Here is a 21,981-nt window from a genome sequence, read left to right as displayed (position 1 = left end):
CTCATCAAAGATGGCAGAAAACATGCATTATTGTACTCAGGGGTGGAGTTTGACAAAGGATTACTCAAAAAGTACACAGTAAAAATACTTGATTGTACTTGTGCTACTAGTCCAAGTAGTACTGAATCCAACAGTATCAATTTCATTAAGAACTTATTGCACAAAATCATTTTATCTCTCATCAAAGATGGCAGAAAACATGCATTATTGTACTCTGGAGGGGAGTTTGACAGGGGATTACTCAAAAAGTACACAGTAAAAGTACTTGATTGTACTTTTAGTAGTAGTCCAAGTAGTACTGAATCCAACAGTACCAATTTCATTAAGAACTTATTGCACAAAATCATTTTATCTCTCATCAAAGATGGCAGGGAAACATGCATTATTGTACTCTGGAGGGGAGTTTGACAGGGGATTACTCAAAAAGTACACAGTAAAAGTACTTGATTGTACTTTTAGTAGTAGTCCAAGTAGTACTGAATCCAACAGTTCCAATTACATTAAGAACTTATTGCACAAAATCATTTTATCTCTCATCAAAGATAGCAGAAAACATGCATTATTGTACTCTGGAGGGGAGTTTGACAGGGGATTACTCAAAAGTACACAGTAAAAGTACTTGATTGTACTTGTGCTACTAGTCCAAGTAGTACTGAGTTCAACAGTATGACTTTTATTAAGGATGCATCGATAAAAATCATTGTATCTCATCAAATATAGCAGAAGTTGCATGATTTTGTTCTCAGGAGGGGAATTTGAGAGTATTACCCAGAAAAAAGACAGTAAAAGTACTTCATTTTATTGTTGGTAGCAGTCAAACTAGGACTGAGTCAAACAGTGTTAGTTTTTTTAAGAACTCATGGTAAAAATAATTTGTATCGCATGAAGCAGAAAAAACATGCATTCTTTTACTCTTGCGTTGGTGCCGCTTCTCAGCGATTACCGTGAAGGCGCTATAAATCGCGCACTCAGAAATGAAGAACTGCTCATTTGACCAAGCAAATTTGAGAGACGGCTGAGTTGACCGCAGTTCCGTGCTGTCCCCTCAGAGGAAGTGGGAAAACGGGATAAGACTCTGGACGCCACGCTGTCTCAATGATCCACACTGTTAATATGAGATTTAAATAAATGTTTTAGGAAATGAAAAATATGAAGTTAACAAATAAAACACAGCTCAGGGGCATCATGGACGGTAGGTTTTCCTACAAAGTTAACTCAGCCTCCATTGATTTTCATATCAAATTAGCGTGTTAATAAAATAAGCTATCATGGTTTATACTTGCATATCTAAACAGAATCATGAAAACCTGTTGGTAGAGTCAGGCACATGAGTGTGTGCGCCGGTGTCTGAACGCTCACTCACTGCTAGCTATGTAGCTAACTGTTAGGCTACTTAGCTTGCATTGTTATGGATCTAAAGGTAGCACAAGCTAACTTTCATAGCACAGCTTTACTTCTCACTTAACACAATAAAGAAACAGACCGTATAGCACAAACAACACAAATGATCAATACTTACATATATTTTCACTTGTAGTAGGCCCATTATAATATTTGAAATGCTGGTTCTTCTGGGGGTCTTCTGTCCACGCTCAGCTAGCTACCGCACCGCAGCTGCCTGCACTGTACAATCGCTGGAGGACTGGGCTGTCACTCAAAAACTGAGTAGCCAATGGGGACGCACCCCTGAAAGTCCCGCCCACCTGAGTAGCATGAAGCTGCAGCGTCGGAGACAGCAGAACGGCCCGTCTACACTACAGGCGTCAAAAAATACAGGACTGCACTTGTAGAACCTCACACACAGGTCCGACGGAGCACGTCACGGCGGCACGTGACGGAGCACGTTCACATGAACGCCTGAAGCCCCTCAATGCAGTGCGCAATCTAACCCTTCCCTTCCCCCATCCTAACCCTAACCACTCCCTACCTTTTTACCTAATCCTAATCTTGCTTCCTCCCTCCCAAACCTCAATATGTTTCAATGTTGATATGACGTAATTTAAATTAAATACAGGGTTTTAATTTGAAGCAGTTTTATTCTGAAAAACCCGGAAGTTCACACTAACTATTAATTTAACACTTTTATTCTGAAGATTCTTCATTTCCGGTTAGCATTAGCATGTGGCTAACGTTTTGAAAACCGTGAATTGAAGGTGAAATTACATTACATTGCATTTAGCTGACGCTTTTATCCAAAGCGACTTACAATAAGTACATTCGACCAGGAAGACACAACCTTGAAGAAAACAGAATCATATAAGTACATCAGGTTTCATAGAGCCAAACATTTCAAGTGCTACTCAACTGGCTTTAGGTAAGCCAGTCCTTTATTAGTATAAAAGTGCTTTGTTAATAGTTCTAACGCTCGAAGTGGAGTCGAAAGAGATGAGTTTTCAGTTTGCGCCGGAAGATGTGGAAGCTATCTGCCGTCCTGATGTCAATGGGGAGCTCATTCCACCATCTTGGAGCCAGGACAGCAAACCCACGTGTTTTCGCCGATGGGAACTTGGGTCCCCCTCGCAGCGAGGGCGCAATGAGTCGTTTGGCTGATGCAGAGCGTAGTGCACGCGCTGGGGTGTACGGTTTAACCATGTCCTGGATGTAGGAAGGGCCAGATCCATTCGCAGCATGGTAAGCAAGTACCAGTGTCTTGAAGTGGATTCTAGCAGTTACCGGAAGCCAGTGAAGGGAGCGGAGGAGCGGAGTGGTGTGGGAGAATTTAGGAAGGTTGAAGACCAGACGAGCCGCTGCATTCTGGATGAGCTGCAGAGGTCGGATGGCACATGCAGGTAGACCAGCCAGGAGGGAGTTGCAGTAGTCTAGGCGTGAGATGACGAGAGCCTGGACCAGAACCTGAGTCGCTTTCTGAGTCAGCTGGGGACGTATCTTCCTGATGTTGTAAAGCGTGTATCTGCAGCAACGGGTTGTAGCAGCGATGTTTGCAGTGAAGGACAGGTTGTTATCTAGGGTCACACCCAGATTCCTTGCAGTCTGAGTCGGGGAAACAACTGAGGTGCCGATGTTGATTGTTAGGTCAAGAGTGGGACAATCTTTTCCCCGGAGGAAGAGCAGCTCAGTCTTGTCAAGGTTGAGCTTGAGGTGGTGAGCAGACATCCACTGAGAGATGTCAGCTAGACAAGCAGAGATGCGTGCAACGACCTGGGTCTCTGAGCGGGGAAAGGACAGAATTAATTGGGTGTCATCAGCGTAGCAGTGGTAAGAAAAACCATGCGGGCTAATGACTGATCCGAGCGAGTTTGTGTACAGGGAGAAGAGGAGGGGACCAAGAACAGAGCCCTGAGGGACCCCCATAGTTAATTGACAAGGGTCGGACTCAGACCCTCTCCAAGTCACCCTGTAGGTACGGAAATTACATGTGATGTTGTACACTAAACACACTGGGATTAACACTCATTTATTGACGCTGGAATAACATTTTATCAGAATTATTTATATATATATTAATAATATAAGATATAATATGTTACTTTATATATACAGTCTATGGTAAGTACACAACACAATACGCAAAACAACTAGGGTCGTGGGAGTGCGGTCCTGAGAGTGCAGCCTCCAACGCTGCAGCTTCATACTATTGGCCCACCTGGGAGGTTTGTGTCAGAATCTCAAACAAAAAATGAGGGATCGCAAAAGAGAGAGCTGCAGCGAGAGCAAAAGTCTGCTCATTGAGAAAGAAGAAACAAGAACTGCAAACAAAAACCTATGTTAAAACAAAGAAAAAATACTTATGGTTTACATGATTACACAAATGATTTGTTTGCAACTTATAGTTTTATTTTTGAAATTTATTTTATTTTGCTTGACTTCGTTTTTTTCTTCTTTTAAACTCATAGTTTTGCTTTATTCTGAGAAAGTGTTGCTTTATCTTTATGATACAAAACTAATCCCATACATAACCACCTGTTGAATACCAAGTATTCAAAAGACATGTTGGCATTTGATTCTGAACACACATTGCTCCCTGGGTCCAGGTGATTCCCTGCGCTCAGCGGGACGCCCTCTACTGTCTCCACGAGAACGGCTGTATCACCCTCCGAGTGTGTCGCTCCACTACAACCCAAGAGGAAGCAACAGGTAATAAAACCTCTTCATGGTACAACTGGGTTGTACTCTCTCCCCCCATCCTCACTCCTGTGTTATCCCCATCATCATCTCTTCAGACACACTGCAGTCAGAGCCTGTAGCCTTGCTTTATGCTCCAGTGAGCATTTAGCCTCTTACTCTCATTTATCTTTAGCTTAGTGTTATAGGCCAGTGGGAGTCCTCTGTTGCTGAGTCTCCCTCCTTTCCTCCCCCCACTTACTCTCCTTGCTATCTCTTCCTCTTGTTACTCCATTTCTTTTCTTTCCTTCCATTTCCTTTTGTGAGCCATTTATTTCTCGTCTTATTTTCTTATCTCCTCAAATCCCTCCTCATATCTCCCGTTTCTTCTCACACTTACTTAAAACATTTTCTTCACAGGTGTCTCAATCAGACTTTCTCACGCTGCTATCTACTTCCAATCTACCTTTTTTATTTTTCCCTTTTTAAAATGACATCAACTCAATGTCTTTATCCACTTTTCCCCTTTTTAATTTCCTTTAATTTGTTTATCAATTTGTATCTCCCACAATAATCCTTATTTTTCGATCCACCACCCTCCCATCCTGCCCTTTTGTTCTACTTCTCAATTTGTTAAACTTCCTCCATCTCTCCTCTCCCTCAGACCCCGAGCAGAGTACCCACGAGCTGGTGTACGACCTGCGTTCTCAATGCGATGCCATCCGTGTCACCAAGACAGTCCGGCCATATCGCATGGTCATCTGCCCCGTCAACGAGAATAGCGCTGCGCTAATGGTCAGCGACGGCAGAGCCATGCTGTGGGAGCTCAAAGCCCACACCGGCAGGGCTGTCACCAATCAAAGGTACACACACACACAGATCATTTTTAACTTCAACTTCTTATGTTTTGTAAAATATTTGTTCTAAAATGTTGCAACTGTCACGTAACCACATTTCCCCCCGGGGTAAATAGAGTTATTCTGGGTCTGATTCTGATGAAATCCCCAAAGCTACATAACATTTTTTTAAAGGTTGGGACTGAAAAGCAGAGAGCGTTTTAAAGGACTTTAACAAAATAATATTCTGACCTACATTTAGCCTTCTTAGTGACTAGCGAACTAAGGAGGTGCACAGAGATGTGTGAGGCAAGGAGATATTTATCTGCCATTGTGCTGTGGTTAAAAATACAATAAGCTGCATCTCTAAATAAAATATGGTTGGCATGTCTTTGTTTTTTGACACTTTGTGATTCATTATTTTATTATAGTCTTGAATATGGTTTGGATGTTTCATTCAGGTGAGCTTTCTATTTAAGGACTATTGAAATGTTGGCAGCTGTCTCATACTACAATATACTGGAAATCTGGTGTTCTTTTTTAAAGAGGCCATATTGTGCTTTTTGGATTTTCCCCTTTCCTGTAGTCAGGCTTGACATTTCGTCATTTTAGGGGCAAGGCCATTTGACCTTTGGTGTCACACATTTTTTCAGGGTGCAAAGGCCACATGCCAGGGCACAAAGGCCATTGAGGGAAACATTTGGATTTGGAGCTTACAAATATATAACTTCACTTTCTGATAAGAAAAACACACAAATGACATGGAAAACAAATCACTTTTTTAATATCAATAATGTCAAACATTATATCCTCATATAGGTCTAAGGCTCCTTAGTATTACCGTATATACAATGAAATACTCTACTTTGAATAATTAGTGTTTGGTGTCTTTTCCATCTACTACTTCTCCCATTATCAAATCCAAAATCAAATCAAAAATTCTATTAATATGTAACAAATATATTCCATTTCCGAGCAGAAGAAACAGCCTTCAAGAGTCAAACTCTGCACATAAATCATTCAGCAGTGCACAGTGAAGCTCAAACATTCAACTGTATGAACAAGTAATACTTTTGTGTGTGTGTGTGTGTGTGTGTGTGTGTGTGTGTGTGTGTGTGTGTGTGTGTGTGTGTGTGTGTGTGTGTGTGTGTGTGTGTGTGTGTGTGTGTGGTGTGTGTGTGTGTGTGTGTGTGTGTGTGTGTGTGTGTGTGTGTGTGTGTGTGGTGTGTGTGTGTGTGTGTGTGTGTGTGTGTGTGTGTGTGTGTGTGTGTGTGTGTGTGTGTGTGTGTGTGTGGTGTGTGTGTGTGTGTGTGTGTGTGTGTGTGTGTGTGTGTGTGTGTGTGTGTGTGTGTGTGTGTGTGTGTGTGTGTGTGTGTGTGTGTGTGTGTGTGTGTGTGTGTGTGTGTGATACATTTTTTTCAACTCAAGCATCAAATTTGCCTGACACGTTCTCGCGGTAGCTAATCAGCAGTGAGGATCTCAGCCTGCCGTCACTGACGTTGAATCAGAAAACCAAAACATCAGCCGTTAGCTGTTAGCATTCAGAGCTCACAGCTCCTCATATCTGTTCAGAAACTGGACAAAAGTTAAACATGAACAAACCACAGACTGTCTGTGTCATGGCGAATACAGTCGCTGCTTTATTTCTGTCTTTAGGACGTTGTTGTGAGTGTGGACGGAGCAGCTACAGGTTTTAAAAGGTTTTTCGCCTGCCTGACGCAATGCGAATATTCGCATTGTGTCAGTGTGAACGCAGCATAATGCAGTTCAGAGACCAGGGGCCTCATTTATAAAGGGATATACGCTCAAAAAATGGTGTACGCCAGTTTCTACGCAATGTTTGCGATTTATAAAATACTAACTTGACGGTAAAATGTGCGGTCCTCCATGCAAACTCTAACCCATGCGTACGCACTAAGCACAAAAACGGGAGAGACGAGAAGCTGCGACACCGCGTTGGCAGAAGGAAGAATGGAGAGAAATATGTGGAAATAATACCATAAATAAAATGTTACCTCTCATTTATCATATATGAAGAATTCATCTTCAAACATTGATTAAAGCCAATCTTAAAATTATTTAACAAACGCCTGTTTGAGACTCCTCAGTGCACACAAAAACATAACGTGGAGAAATAAATACGGATATGTTATTTAAAACCACCTGGAATATGTTGTGTTAATGTTATGAAATGTTTTCTCATAAATGATGCGGTAAGCAGGAGGACAGAATTACGTCTAAACTGACGCCATTTTGCATTTCTATAGGTTGTAGATACGAGCATGGTTTTATATACTATCACGTTTAATCATGTTTTATGCCGTTTGCCAAGACTTGATAAGTTGCTCGTAAAACACAGGAGGTATGGAAACTAAGAACACCCTATGTGGTAAATTGTACAGCTAATATAACACATCACATTAGTTGCATTTCCTTTAACTGGTGGATTATGGATATATAGTTGCTGATCGACAGCTGGAACACAAACCACCAAATACAAACAAATAATTCAGATCCAGTCGTCATGACTCCACTCCGGAGGGATTCCCCGATCATTTCTTAGAGTTTCTCATCAAGAGGGTGTCTCCTGTCCCCGGTACACACTGCCTGAGGAAGGCTATGTGTATTTATTTTGTCATTAACCTTTTTCGGACCACTTATTTATTTATTTTGGTGACGATCCGACCTCCATGCTGCCACTCTGGTTCAAACTGCATCCACCAAACAATATGATTTATCTCGACCTCCCCAAAATAACCAAAATCTGACACGGTGTGAGATGTCTTTTTTAGCTGTTCTGTCGTCATTTCCTGCGATCTTCTTCATAAAGTCAGTCAAAATGAATGAATGAATGGGCGTTTCTTTGACTATTTATAGGCAAATATGGGCGTTACGTGAAGCTGCTTCGATTGTGCTTTATAAAGGGAAACCGGCGTAGGAAGTTCCGTCGGTACGCAATGTTTTGTGAATCGGAACATTTCTGTACCTATTTTTTGGATTTTTACTACGTAAGCAACCTTCCCACGTGAATCCTACACACAGCGTTGTGTGTGTGTGTGTGTGTGTGTGTGTGTGTGTGTGTGTGTGTGTGTGTGTGTGTGTGTGTGTGTGTGTGTGTGTGTGTGTGTGTGTGTGTGTGTGTGTGTGTGTGTGTGTGGTGTGTGTGTGTGTGTGTGTGTGTGTGTGTGTGTGTGTGTGTGTGTGTGTGTGTGTGTGTGTGTGTGTGTGTGTGTGTGTGTGTGTGTGTGTGTGTGTGTGTGTGTGTGTGTGTGTGTGTGTGTGTGTGTGTGTGTGTGTGTGTGTGTGTGTGTGTGTGTGTGTGTGTGTGTGTGTGTGTGTGTGTGTGTGTGTGTGTGTGACAAGAGCTATATTCAGAGCTCTGCTGCCTTGGCTACACTATTTCATCGTTGCTGTTGTATGATTGGTGTTTATCTACGGTATTTAGCGTCTACAGCACCTCCGCTTTTAGGGTTAACGTAGACCCAAACTTCGCCCGGAGGTCCCCCGGTGTTGTTGCGGGAGCTGCTGCACTAGCTAACGCTACATTAGCTGCTGCTGCACTAGCTAACGCTACATTAGCAAAACAAACGCTAATTTATTTTGCAAAAGGTGCAGTGGGCTTCAAACACGTTCCCTCCACTGGTTTCAACCAAGCACTAAATTAGATGTTTTCCAACCAAATACGGTTGAACTTACACTTCCCCATATTTATTTGTAAGTAGATTCGAAGATATGCTACATGAGCTGAAGCTTGGTTGCTAGGTTACTAGCTGGGTGTTCTCTAATAAGGGGCCGGGGAAAACAAAGTTAGTGATTACTGGTTCCATGTTGATTTAATTCAATACAAATTGTTGGGGGGAACTGAAAGGCTGTTACCGCACTGGTTACTTTGCAGCCCGGACATTTCCCCCAAAACACATTTAGACGCTATCGCAACACAGAAGTACCTTTCAAATCCGATACATTTTAAGACCTTCTAAATCATATTTAAGACCTTTTTAAGGCCTTAAATTCAGATTAACAAATTTAAGACTTTTTAAGACTTGTTAAGACCCCGCGGGAACCCTGAATGTAACTTTTTTTAATTGTCTGAACTTCTCCCACCTCTGACAATAAATCCTGAGTGGTTACCAAAAAAAACTCTGCTCTGAAGGTTATTTTCATTTTACAAATCCTGCACTCAGCTTTGCTTTCTCCAATATCATTGAAAAGCAGCCAGATGGGGCTTCTTTTTTCGGTTTTCGCTCATTTCTTGACTTTTTCCGACGCGCTTGCATTTAAATCCGGCTCTGTGCAGCTGGCCTGTACCACTACACATGCTGTGCCCCCCACCCTTCTTTCACATAATAGTATGATCCTTGTGTGTCCTCGCATATGATTGGCCGCATGGTGGCCCAGCTAAATAAAGACCCGCCCCTGCCTGCAAGGATTCTCAGCAAGAGTAGGAGCGGCTGCCGGCTGAAGATTCTGCCCTCCCCAACGGGAGTCTGCTCTTCTAACGGCAGCTCGCGATCGGCGTGTTGGAGACCTCTGAATTAAAGTATCAAGTCACCTCAAGTCAGAAGGCTCAAGTCCAAGTCAAGTCCCGAGTCATTGGTGTTCAAGTCCAAGTCGAGTCGCAAGTGTTTTGTGATGTTGTCAAGTCGAGTCTCAAGTCATCAAATTTGTGACTCGAGTCTGACTCGAGTCCAAGTCATGTGACTCGAGTCCACACCTCTGCTATGGACTGACCGGTTAATATTGCACTTTATTAGTGTGATTGCACAGTACATATGTTGTCTGTGGCTGATGATTGTGTGCACCTGGTGTCCTGTGTTGTCTCCTCCCCCCTCACCTGTGTCTTGTTGTGCTGATTAGAGTGTGTGTATTTAGGCTCTGTTTCCCTGTCTGTTGAGGGGTGGTAGGGTGTGTGAGATCCTTGTGGCTGCAGGATGTGTGCAAGGAGAACAGCAGGATTGAGGCTGTGAACTTTGTGCACATGATTTTAATAAATGCCCACGTCGGGTTATATTTTTGGACGTTCTGCCTCTGCCTCCTTGCTTGGTCTGGGCCGCTCAACGGTCAGTCTCACACAGCCATGCAAAAACTGCAGCATGTGTACGGCTCCTTATGGGTACTGCAATTTTTGGAAGTGCCGGAGCGGAGCGGCGTTCTGGTGCTCTCCGTGAGAACTACACCCCTGTCAGACGAGACATATACCACGTGATGACACGTTAGGCTTGTGTTGTGTTCAAGGACCCTGACCTTGGCCAGGAAAAACAGGCACACTCACTTGTTTAATTATTTTGCGGTCTCGATTTCTTTAATTTTTTTCTTTTTTGCGTGTGTTTATAAATTACCTCGAGGGCCACACCAAATGGTCTCGCGGGCCGTATACGGCCCGGGGGCCGGAGGTTCCCCACCCCTGCTGTAAGGGGTCGGCAACAGGCGGACCGCGGTCCGGATCCGGACCCAGACGCCGACCTATACGGACCCGGACCTATAATCAATACATTTATAGGTGATTTCAATTTTGACGGGGCGATTCTATTTTAACTGCCGCCGACAGGGGGCGAAAGAGACGAGTGAGTAACACAGGGAGAGAAACAAACACAGAAGAAGAGATGAGAACGCGGCAGATAGAAGCGGAGAGGAAAGTGTGAAGAGAATAATTAGCAATACAGGGAGAGGAGTGTAAACTATGGAGTCAGATTTGGGTCAATACTCTAGCGCGCAAAACAAGCTACTCACGAGTGGAAAATGTGCTTTTACACGCGCATGAAATGACCCCAGCGTACAGATTAAACCCCCGCGAGCGGCTATGCGCTCGCTCGCGAGAGAGACAGCCCTCTTGCTTGCGGGAGTGTCAGCCTCACTTGCTCACGGAGTCTGTCTACGCGTGCGTGAAAAGTTTCTGGCACTTTGGGGCGGAGCCACTAGACTTTGATTGACAGCTGCCAGGAAGCACGGAGTTGCCAGGTTTGATAAATGCCTGAACTACCAAGAGCCGAGGAGTGACAGCTGCAAGATCAGTTGGACGAGACTGAATGGTAAAGTTGTCCATAAAAAACTATTATATTCGTAATTTATATTCGTAAAGTGTACAGCTACACAGCTATATATATATATATATATCAATTCATTTGATATAAAAAAAACGACACATTCATTCTAGGAGTGCAATACTTTTACAAACACTATAGTAATAATATGCATTCATTATGACAACATCATACTATTACTATAGGAGTGTTCTATAGTGTGTTCAAAAAACAACTACAGAAACACTATACATTATACTATAGTTATAGCCTACTATTTAAAATAATATAGGAATACTACAAAGATCTAGATACATAGTATTACTATTGAAATATTATAGGGCTACTATAGCTAATAAAATGGCACTACATAAAAAACTATAGTAATACAATAGCTGGTGAAAAATACAAACTTACTAAAGGACACTAATACAACTCTTATAGTATACTATAGTAATACTATATATATATATATATATTAGCTGTACACTTTACGAATATAATAGTTTTTTATGGACAACTTTACCATTCAATCTCGTCCAACTGATCTTGCAGCTGTCACTCCTCGGCTCTTGGTAGTTCAGGTGTCAGTACCAGATGTGTTCGGGGTACCAGATGTGTTCGGGTGTATTTCCGTCGCATCCGTCTTCCATCATATCCGTCATATACTCACCTCCCTCTGCTCCCAGCGCTCTGCTGCCACACACCGGCCGTCTGCGGAACTGCAGCCGGAGGAACTCGGGACAGCTTGTTATGTGTGGGGTGCTATGGTGGGGTCCCATGTACTTGTGCACATAAATAATGTTTCTAATTATTTACAATTCAAAAATATATATATATTCTGCGTTACTTTAGCCAACACTTTTATAAGGCCACTAGATTAGATAATTACGAAATGTGTAGATAGAATAGGCCTACATATCTTTCAGGTTGTTATTTTGTCATTATGTTTAATGTTTTATTTACCTTTTAATATTTTTATATAGTATCTGAACTTTGGAGAGGAGTTGGGAGACACACGACACATCAAATCACATCTACAGATCAAGACGGAGCGAATGGAAGTACTCCCATACTCCTAGAGTGAAAATGTTTGTGAAAAAACGTGTGCAAAGTCTCCGAAAATCCCAAAAATAAGCTCATATTTGAATTCCCCATTAAAAAAAACCACATCATTCAGTAAAAACAAGGCCCCACTGATCATCTACTCTCTGAGACGATTCCAGGGATGTCTGGCTTGAGTTTCTACCACCAGGGAAAATGGACAAAAGTGCCCGAGATCAGCCTCTTAATTTACCCAGGGCCTAGTGCTTGGCTTTTGGCATGAAAATTCAGGAAAAAAGAGGAGTTGGGGGACACACGACACATCAAATCACATCTACAGATCAAGACGAAGCTATTGGAAGTACTCCTAGCCTGTGAAAATGTTTGTGAAAAACGTGTGCAAAGTCTCCGAAAACGGAGCAGTGGCTGTGATGCTAGCTTTGCGGCTAGCGGTTAGTTGTTATTGTTTGAAGTTGTTGCTATGGAAACAACATGACGGAGAAAAAATTAATATCTTCTACATATAATAACGGACAAAGTAAAGAATGAAGTGTAGGCTATGCCTGTTTGAAGTTGTTGCTATGGAAACAACATGACAGAGAAAAAGTATAATCTTCTACATATAATAACGGACAAAGTAAAGAATGAAGTGTCGGCTATGTTTAAATGTTCGGAATTTGACCGTGATGGCCCTCTTGAGTTGCCGTAAAATATGACGAGGATGACGGATGCGACGGAAATACACCCGAACACATCTGGTACCCCGAACACATCTGGTACTGACACAGGCATTTATCAAACCTGGCAACTCCGGGCTTCCTTGCAGCTGTCAATCAAAGTCCAGTGGCTCCGCCCCAAAGTGCCAGAAACTTTTCACGCGCGTAGACAGACTCCGCGAGGCTGACACTCCCGCGAGCAAGCAAGAGGGCTGACTCCATAGTGAACAGGCGTGTTAGCGGCAGACAGGGAGAGACAACTAATTACACATGACGCTCTCCAAGAAGAGGAAAGTGGACAGTGAGAACAGAGCTTTTAACCCTGAGTGGACGGACTCATTCATTTTCATCCTGCCCACTGGGAGCACAGAACCAGTGTGTCTCATTTGTTCAGAGACCGTGGCGCTCATTAAAAGTGCCAACACGCCAAACATTCCCTCTCAAGTCAGAACTGAGGTCACAACAATTAAATATTGTTCCAGCACAGGCTAACCGAGACTAACCAATGAGCACCTGCATGTGTGTATGGCCCTGACACCATTTCAGCCCAGATTTAAACTCCTGGCAGGACAAGCTCGAGCTCAATTCTTGCACTGAACAGAACAAAGTGAATGAGGGACTGTAATATAAGAGGGAAAGAAAGAGAAACTTTAAAACTGTTCAATTGTTATGATGTGTAAAGACTGATATTGTTCTATAATCGGCTGAAACTGTTAAGTCATGATGTGAAACGGTTAACAAAGAAAAAGAGAAACTCAAGCTGCTGCTACACTTTATTTTATTTATCTAAAATTAAGCACTTTTAAGATGCACACATTTTCAAAAGCTATTATTTATTTTCTCTATTTTATTTTTTTAAATGCAGCCAGAGAGGAACATTACACATATCCACAGTATTTACTGTACATCTGTATAGTTCAATGATAATTGACAATACATATTGTTGTTTATGAATTGTACTTTCTTTATTTGATTGGCAGTCAGTTGTTGATTACATGCAGATGTTGATAAAGCTACAGGCTACTTCAATATATATCACACTAATTCATAAAGCAAGTTAGACATTTTGAAGTTCCGGACCCTTGCATGGGGAGATTTTCTCTAACTGGATACCCCTGCAGCAGTGTCATAAAACCCCCTTGCAAAAACATCTATTGATCACTCACACACATTCAAAGGTCACTCCAGGGATTTGACCTAATCAGTCAAACCGTTGACATTACATTTTCAGAATACAGCAGTATTTCATTAGGTTTACACTGTATTAAGCTTTAGTACCATAATTTCCATCACATACCCGACATATTAATAATATGTTCCGCCATTGTTTGTTTTTCACGGGCCTTCAAAATAAAAGTTTGAAAAAAAGAAATTAAAAAAAAATGTTTTTTTGGCGACCCACCAGTTGAGAACCACTGATCTAGAATAATGCTGCCCTATGACATCATAACAGATTATTTTCCAGAGTCAGAATCTGAATACTTCACTACGGCAACCGTCAGAATGTTGTTTGTCATATTTTTTACAAACATATATATATTTAAATTCAAGAAATTACTGAATTAAAAATGTGTAAAAGAAATTAAATGGAATAGAAATATTGATATGGTTCATAATAGGTTGCATTTTAAATTTGCAATAGAAAATACAATAAAAAAATAACAAAAGTGTTATTATTATAAGGAGTTTAAGCAAAATGTATAAAAAAAATAATAACAATATTTTAACCAATAAAAGGAGTTAAAGTAAAAATGTGCAATAACATTTTAATACAAAATAGTATCTCTGGGCCTTGTTCTCGAGTGAGGGGACAATGGAGTTGTGGTTGAGGTGGCTCGTGCAACTGGTTAGGATCCACCATGCACGTCCAGCTGGGAAGAGACCATGGGGCAGACCCAGGACCGGGTGGGGGTTTTATTTTACAGAAACATGTCATTATTCTGAAATTCGGTTCCAAACTACTACATTTAAGTTTAAATAATGCCATTCATATTCAGTTTTCTCCATAATTATACAAAGTGTATAAATACTAGTGTTATATAGGTTTTTGTGCATATACACTGTATATATACAGTGGGGCAAAAAAGCATTTAGTCAGCCACCAATTGTGCAAGTTCTCCCACTTAAAAAGATGAGAGAGGCCTGTATTTTTCATCCTAGGTATACCTCAACTATGAGAGACAAAATGAGAGGAAAAAAAATCCAGAAAATCACTTTGTCTGATTTTTAAAGATTTTATTTGCAAATTATGGTGGAAAATAAGTATTTGGTCAATAACAAAAGTTCATCTCAATACTTTGTTATATACCCTTTGTTGGCAATGACAGAGGTCAAACGTTTTCTGTAAGTCTTCACAAGATTTTCAGTGCATGACATTAAGGATTTTGGGAGATGGCCCTGTGGGCCATCTAAGCTAATTTACAGATGGCCCTGAGCCCAATAGAGATTGCCCTGAAAAATGCGCGCGGACGAAATTACGCACAAAGGGTTTGGGGGGCCTCCCCCTAGAACATTTAGATTTTTGCAGGTCTTAGATACTGTCTGGTGCATTCTCTAGGCTGAATTATAAGATGAACCACCACAATATTATATTGTACAATTTCAATTTTATTCTTCATTTCACTTGTTTGTTTGTTCTTGTTTGTGTTTGCTCGCTTGCATGCCCTGCATAGCTATAAGAAATACTTAAGTTGTTGGTCAAGACACTTTCCATCTGATGAAGGCAAATGCCTTCCCAGATGTAAAAAAGTAGAAAACATTACATTCAGTTATAACTGCCAAATCAAACATTATTTACACTACTATGGCCCCTGTTAAAAATGTTTGTAATGTTATTTACTGTAAGTTGGTCGAACGAATGCCTCCTCATCCGGAAGCTGACCGAGCAGACCCGAGCAGCAGTCGAGAGGAGCCGAGCGCATCCGCGAAGCACACAAAATGGCGATGTCAGAGTTCCCGTTAGCCGGCAAATCTAAATCTCTTCGGTCAAAATGTCCGGTCAAAAATAATTTCCCTTTAGCGCAATACCGCTTCAGTTGCGCCACTTATGTGACAGACAAGAAAGTATGTGACAGACAATAATAGTCAATTCTAATGTCTAACACTTAATGTGGAGAAAGAGATGTCCTGTATGGGTTGATTGTGCGTTGATCTGTTGGTAATGCCTCAGGGTTCCGGTGGGCATGTAAACAAATGCATAATGCTATACTTTGTGGCCTCACCCAGTTGCATAGCGACACCTATTGTTTAGGTGTCTTTTAATAAGCAGGTAGTCATATCATTAGCTAGAACTAGCTGGATCTGATCGATATGGACATAAACGCGAGTGAAGTCTAATCTGACGGGAGAGAGAGAGATCAGCTGACGAGTCGACACGCAGCTCTGCATGATCACATGCAGCGGTGAGCGGAACAAAACACACACTTCAGGTTAGAATATCACACGTAGCTATTTTAATGACCTCTCAAACTACCTAAAATAGTTATAGATATGTTTAGTTTTACTGTCGGGTCACTCATTACTGGATCTGCGAGCTGCATGATACTGGCATAAAAGATTGCCCGATCGGGCAACCAGCAGGTGAGGCTTCATTGCCCGAGCTAAATACGGGCGGTCCTTAATGTCGAGCCCTGTTTTCACACACTGTTGCTGGTATTTTGGCCCATTCCTCCATGCAGATCTCCTCTAGAGCAGTGATGTTTTGGGGCTGTCGCTGGGCAACACAGACTTTCAACTCCCTCCAAAGATTTTATATGGGGTTGAGATCTGGAGACTGGCTAGGCCACTCCAGGACCTTGAAATGCTTCTTACGAAGCCACTCCTTCGTTGCCCGGGCGGTGTGTTTGGGATCATTGTCATGCTGAAAGACCCAGCCACGTTTCATCTTCAATGCCCTTGCTGATGGAAGGAGGTTGTCACTCAAAATCTCATGATACATGGCCTCATTCATTCTTTCCTTTACACGGATCAGTCGTCCTGGTCCCTTTGCAGAAAAACAGCCCCAAAGCATGATGTTTCCACCCCCATGTTTCACAGTAGGTATGGTGTTCTTTGGATGCAACTCAGCATTCTTTCTCTTTTTACCAAAAAGTTCTATTTTGGTTTCATCTGACCATATGACATTCTCCCAATCCTCTTCTGGATCATCTAAATGCTCTCTAGCAAACTTCAGACGGGCCTGGACATGTACTGGCTTAAGCAGGGGGACACGTCTGGCACTGCAGGATTTGAGTCCCTGGTGGCGTAGTGTGTTACTGATGGTAGCCTTTGTTACTTTGGTCCCAGCTCTCTGCAGGTCATTGACTAGGTCCCCCCATGTGGTTCTGGGATTTTGGTCACCGTTCTTGTGATCATTTTGACCCCACGGGGTGAGATCTTGCGTGGAGCCCCAGATCGAGGGAGATTATCAGTGGTCTTGTATGTCTTCCATTTTCTAATTATTGCTCCCACAGTTGATTTCTTCACACCAATCTGCTTACCTATTGCAGATTCAGTCTTCCCAGCCTGGTGCAGGTCTACAATTTTGTTTCTGGTGTCCTTTGACAGCTCTTTGGTCTTGGCCATAGTGGAGTTTGGAGTGTGACTGTTTGAGGTTGTGGACATGTCTTTTATACTGATAACGAGTTCAAACAGGTGCCATTAATACAGTTAACGAGTGGAGGACAGAGGAGGCTCTTAAAGAAGAAGTTACAGGTCTGTGAGAGCCAGAAATCTTGTTTGTTTGTAGGTGACCAAATACTTATTTTACCGAGGAATTTACCAATTAATTCATTAAAAAATCCTACAATGTGATTTCCTGGATTCTTTCCCCCCATTCTGTCTCTCATAGTTGAAGTGTACCTAGGATGAAAATGACAGGCCTCTCTCATCTTTTTAAGTGGGAGAACTTGCACCATTGGTGGCTGACTAAATACTTTTTTGCCCCTCTGTAAATGGTCTGCAAACGCAGCCCCAGAGAGAAGGGTGAAAAGAGGTGCTGCAGCACGCAGTATGAGAACAAATAAAGAGCTTTTTGAGCATTAAAGCATGGAAACATGTCGCAGTAGAGGCACACAATACAGATCTGAATCTAAAATTGAGCATAATATGTCCTCTTTAACATTCACTTGCTCACTATTTAGGAAAAATCCTAAAAAGTTGGTTTGCGTCCAGGTTGGATATACTGACATGAATAATAATTATTCTGCCATTTCCTCCGTGAGGGTGGTGTTGTCACAGTGTGCCAGCTGCAGAGATAAATTACAAATAGTTATTAAGAATGGAAAATTCCACTCCGCTGTATTTGCTCGATTATAGGTCAGGCCCCGAGTGTATAAGCTCCTTCACTATAGCGGTCTTAAAAATAGGACCTATCTGCTTTTTTATCGAGCAGCATCTAATCAATACAAAATACAAATCAATAGACATGTCTTCCTCTACTAAAGCTGCCATCTCCCTCTGGTTCAGTAATTTATTAAAAGGCGAATCACATTCATCATTCGCACAAGCAACATACATTTTTCCCTCTCCATTCACTTGGTTTAATAAGTGATCTGTGCCATGCTTTCAAAACGATGTATTCATTATCTCTTCCTCCCCCCCCTCTCTTTCAGTTCTGGGCTCTCGCCGCTCTACACCCCCATTTCGTTTTGTGGATCTCCACTGGGCACAAACCAGAAAAGGATTCAGGATCTGTCTCTCAACAGCATGATCGGTACGAACACTCATCACAACACCTTGTAGCAAGCACCAGACATGACAGGCTCTGCATATCCACCACGTTTCTGAGGCAAAATCTCACATACAGTGGGTAGAAAATGAATACACCCCCTGTAGAGTATCCTTGTTGTGTCTTTATTAGTGTTTTATTTATTTATTATAACATCTCAGCTTAGTTGTGAAGGTTTCTGAATTTTTAGCATGAAGTACTTTAATGGAGCGCTGCTGTGATTCCCCTATAAAGTGCACTACACAGGGCATATGCTTGTATTTTAGTAATGTTGCTGCCGCTATCATATTACGAGTTCTATGTTTTTACAGAGTTGATCTTGTCTGCTACCTTCTTCAGTATTCACCAGACCTAAAGCGAGTAGTAGTTATGGTTCTTACTGATGTCTAGTCAGTGCTATACATGTAGTTTGCACCAATTTCTGTGCTTTCTTTGCCTTTACACTGCTATGGTAAGAATCCGTTGGGGTCAAACTTTGTAATATGGTTAATTGGTGTTAATGTTTTTATCTTGTTACGGTTTTTATATTAATCTTTAGGGTTAACACCTTAATGCCGACGGCCCTAGTATGTTTATTAATACATGAACATGGGACTTGTTTGGTCTATATGGACTATATGTATTGAAATCAACAAAACTTACATTTCTTAATTTCTAAGCTTTACACCCTTGCTGAGTCAATATGTGTTAGAAGCAATTTGCCTGGAACTACAGCTAGCAGTCTTTTGGGTAACTCCGTACAGGGTTGGCACACCTTTCCATGGATTTGGTTTGATCTGATGGACCGCAACCTTAAATAAACTGCTTAATATATTGGTATTTAGGTCCGGCGATGATATGGCCACTCCAGAACATCGCCCTTGTTCTTTGCTAGATGGTAGCTTTAGGTCCAACCCATTTTCAGTCGTTTTTCAGACATAGGCTGCATCTCAGGTCGATTAAATGGAATCCTTGCGTCCCTCACTTGCGTCGTTTGCCTGCGTTTAGTCCCTCCCACCAGGGAAGCATGGAGAGACGCAAGGAAACCACGAGAAGCAGGGAAATGAGTTTTAAGAGCAATGGGACGTCCTTTCCTCCGGAGCGTCACGTGAAGCGACGTCCGTTTGTGATGACGCCGCACAGCTTTTCGTCTGGCAGCAGCCAGCTCTGTACCCGTTATTTTCACAAACACCCCCGCCTCTGTTAGTACACATTTACTGACATATACATTTGTATCATCTGTTGTAGACCCAAATAAATAAAATAAAATAAGAACTCATTCTCAAAAAAGATAAACGCCATTCTTAAAATGTATAAACGAAAAAACCGATCATGAAAATGTTTCCAATAAATGAATAAAATAATTTTGGATCACTTTGTTGTTCAGATATATCACATATTTGTAACTAAATGATACATTAATTGAAACAAAACACGGTATAAACTGAGGAGTGACTCTCGTGAGTTTCATGTGTTTTCTTCACTCCGCTGGGAAACTGCTCTCATGTCAAGAAGCATCAGATCAGTGCATGCACTGCATCGTCCAATCAGTGAGCGATACACAGTAAGGGGGCGGGGCGAGTATCTGAGGATTTCATCGTAGGATGGTCTGGTGGTTCCTCCATTATCGCTCCTCCATTATCGCTCCTCGATCCTCGGTCCTCCGGCAGAAATAAGAGCCATGGGACGGTACTCAAGATGGCGCAGGCAAATCAACTTCCGGTGATACAGAGGAGCGAGGAGCGAGGAAATGAAAATAGTCGACCTGAGATGCAGCCCTTGTCAGGTTATTGCAAATGGCTGCTCTGGCAAAAACTGTGGCCGGCTAGGATAATAATGACAATTTTAAATACATTTCTAATAGCTTAAAATAATTAAGTGATTGATTTGACATTTCGGACAGACAAAGACGACTTCCAATTGCTGGCAGTAATTAATTAGTTCTGGATGATTTTTATAGTTAGTTTTTTACTTTGAAATTCTTTCGTCAGCCTCCCTAGATGGATGACTTTCATTTTAGAAATCAAATGTGAAAAGCATAAAGCAAGACAAAGCTGTGTGGGGGTGTTGTTGTGCACAGTGCCCTGTCATATCTCTGATTGTTTCTCACTTAGTTTTGTGGGCCTCAGGGCACCGCTTTTCTTTCTGCTGTAATGTGCGCACTACAGAGGCCGGAGTTATTTCCCAGTATGCACCGCTCTGCACAAACTGTCCTGTGGGTGCATGGCTCTCTCTTTTTACCTCTATCTCTTAATCATCTCATCCTTTAGCTTACGATGGGTTTCTTTCTCTTTATCTCTTTAGTCTTCTCCTTTTGCCTTTCTTCTTTTCCTTCCTGTTTAGTAAGAGCATAAGGACCTGCCAAAAGATGAATGTGGGTATAAATTATAAATGAGATCCCAGAGTTATTCACTTTTGTGTATTTGTTTGTGGTTGTTTTTTCCCTTTGTGTTTTGGATTCAGTGACAGTCAAGGGAATCGTAGTTAGTTGTGAGGGGAATACACACACACACACACACACACACACACACACACACACACACACACACACACACACACACACACACACACACACACACACACACACACACACACACACACACACACGAGCCAGTTAGTGCCCATGGCTCTGTCTGACAGAGCCAAAGCTCTTGTTAGGAGGGAATGTCACTGTATTGCATGTTGTTTAAATGTTGTCACAGCGAGCTTGTTGTTTAGACCTGGTGCTGATTGTCTGACACAACAAGAGAATGAGGCGGGTAATGGCGACCTGATTATGCTAAGGGTTAGAGCTGCCACCTGTAAAACCATAAAGCATTCTATATTTTCAATTTCTGCACATGGCAATCTGTTGTATACATGATTGTTTTTTTTATTGCAGTATCAGTTTATGCAGACCTGCCCTCATCTCATTACCTCTGCCAAGAAGGTAATGTTTTTATTCTGTGTGTTTGTCTGTTTGCTGATAAAAGGAGGTAGCATGGTCCAAAAAAGACCCTATTGCACTCATACCTTATTTTCTTACTAATGGAAAGTGGTCTGCGCTTTCAGAGTGTCCATATAGTTTTATTATGTCTTTAAGCTGCATTGATCATTTAGAAAGACCAATGCAAAGAGGGTTGTTATGGAGCATGAAATGAAAGCTACAATTGATTTTCCATCGGTACCAATTATGAGTTCAAGGCGTTTTGGATTTTATAGCTCTGCAGAAGCAGATGATTTGTAAGAACTTACATAATAAGTAGAAGTTAAGAAGTGGAAGCGTATGGGTACTCTTGTGTGAAACATGGGTCTTGGCTTAATTGTCTCAGATCACCCCTACATCCTGATCCTTTATTAAAAATGCACCACTGCTCTTAATGAAAAAAATAAAATTAGCTTTTTTTATGTGAGCTTTTCCACTCCAGCCAAAAAACATCTTTGGAATAAAGCCAAGTTGAATGTTTTTTTTTGTAGGAGGGCTAATGAGCTTTGTTACAAAATGATGTCTAGGATTCTGAAAAAAGAGTGAAAGAGAGATAACCACACATTTATCTCACAAATGAAACTGCCATTCGATGTAAGATGACACCTGTAGAAAATTAGAACCCAGTGTTTGCGTCAGGTATATACATCCT

General features: G+C 41.7%; 1 protein-coding gene across 4 annotated transcripts in view; it reads left to right on the top strand.

The window, feature by feature from the left end:
- The window catches only part of wdr11 (WD repeat domain 11), a 111,940-nt gene that overhangs the window by 45,712 nt on the left and 44,247 nt on the right, over positions 1–21,981 (top strand). For 2 of the 4 annotated variants that reach the window (XM_034240928.1, XM_034240948.1), the window contains exons 7-10: positions 3,993–4,095; positions 4,727–4,925; positions 18,270–18,370; positions 21,246–21,293. In XM_034240928.1, the coding sequence (XP_034096819.1) occupies positions 3,993–4,095; positions 4,727–4,925; positions 18,270–18,370; positions 21,246–21,293 (451 nt within the window). The remainder of the gene's footprint in view (positions 1–3,992; positions 4,096–4,726; positions 4,926–18,269; positions 18,371–21,245; positions 21,294–21,981) is intronic. The other 2 variants (XM_034240939.1, XM_034240958.1) reach the window with 1 other exon arrangement.

This window comes from Gymnodraco acuticeps, unplaced genomic scaffold (assembly GCF_902827175.1).
Source record: "Gymnodraco acuticeps unplaced genomic scaffold, fGymAcu1.1, whole genome shotgun sequence".
NCBI classification, from domain to species: domain Eukaryota; kingdom Metazoa; phylum Chordata; class Actinopteri; order Perciformes; family Bathydraconidae; genus Gymnodraco; species Gymnodraco acuticeps.
The sequence above is the reverse complement of the archived record's forward strand: the minus strand, read 5'-3'. Positions and strand labels throughout refer to the sequence as shown.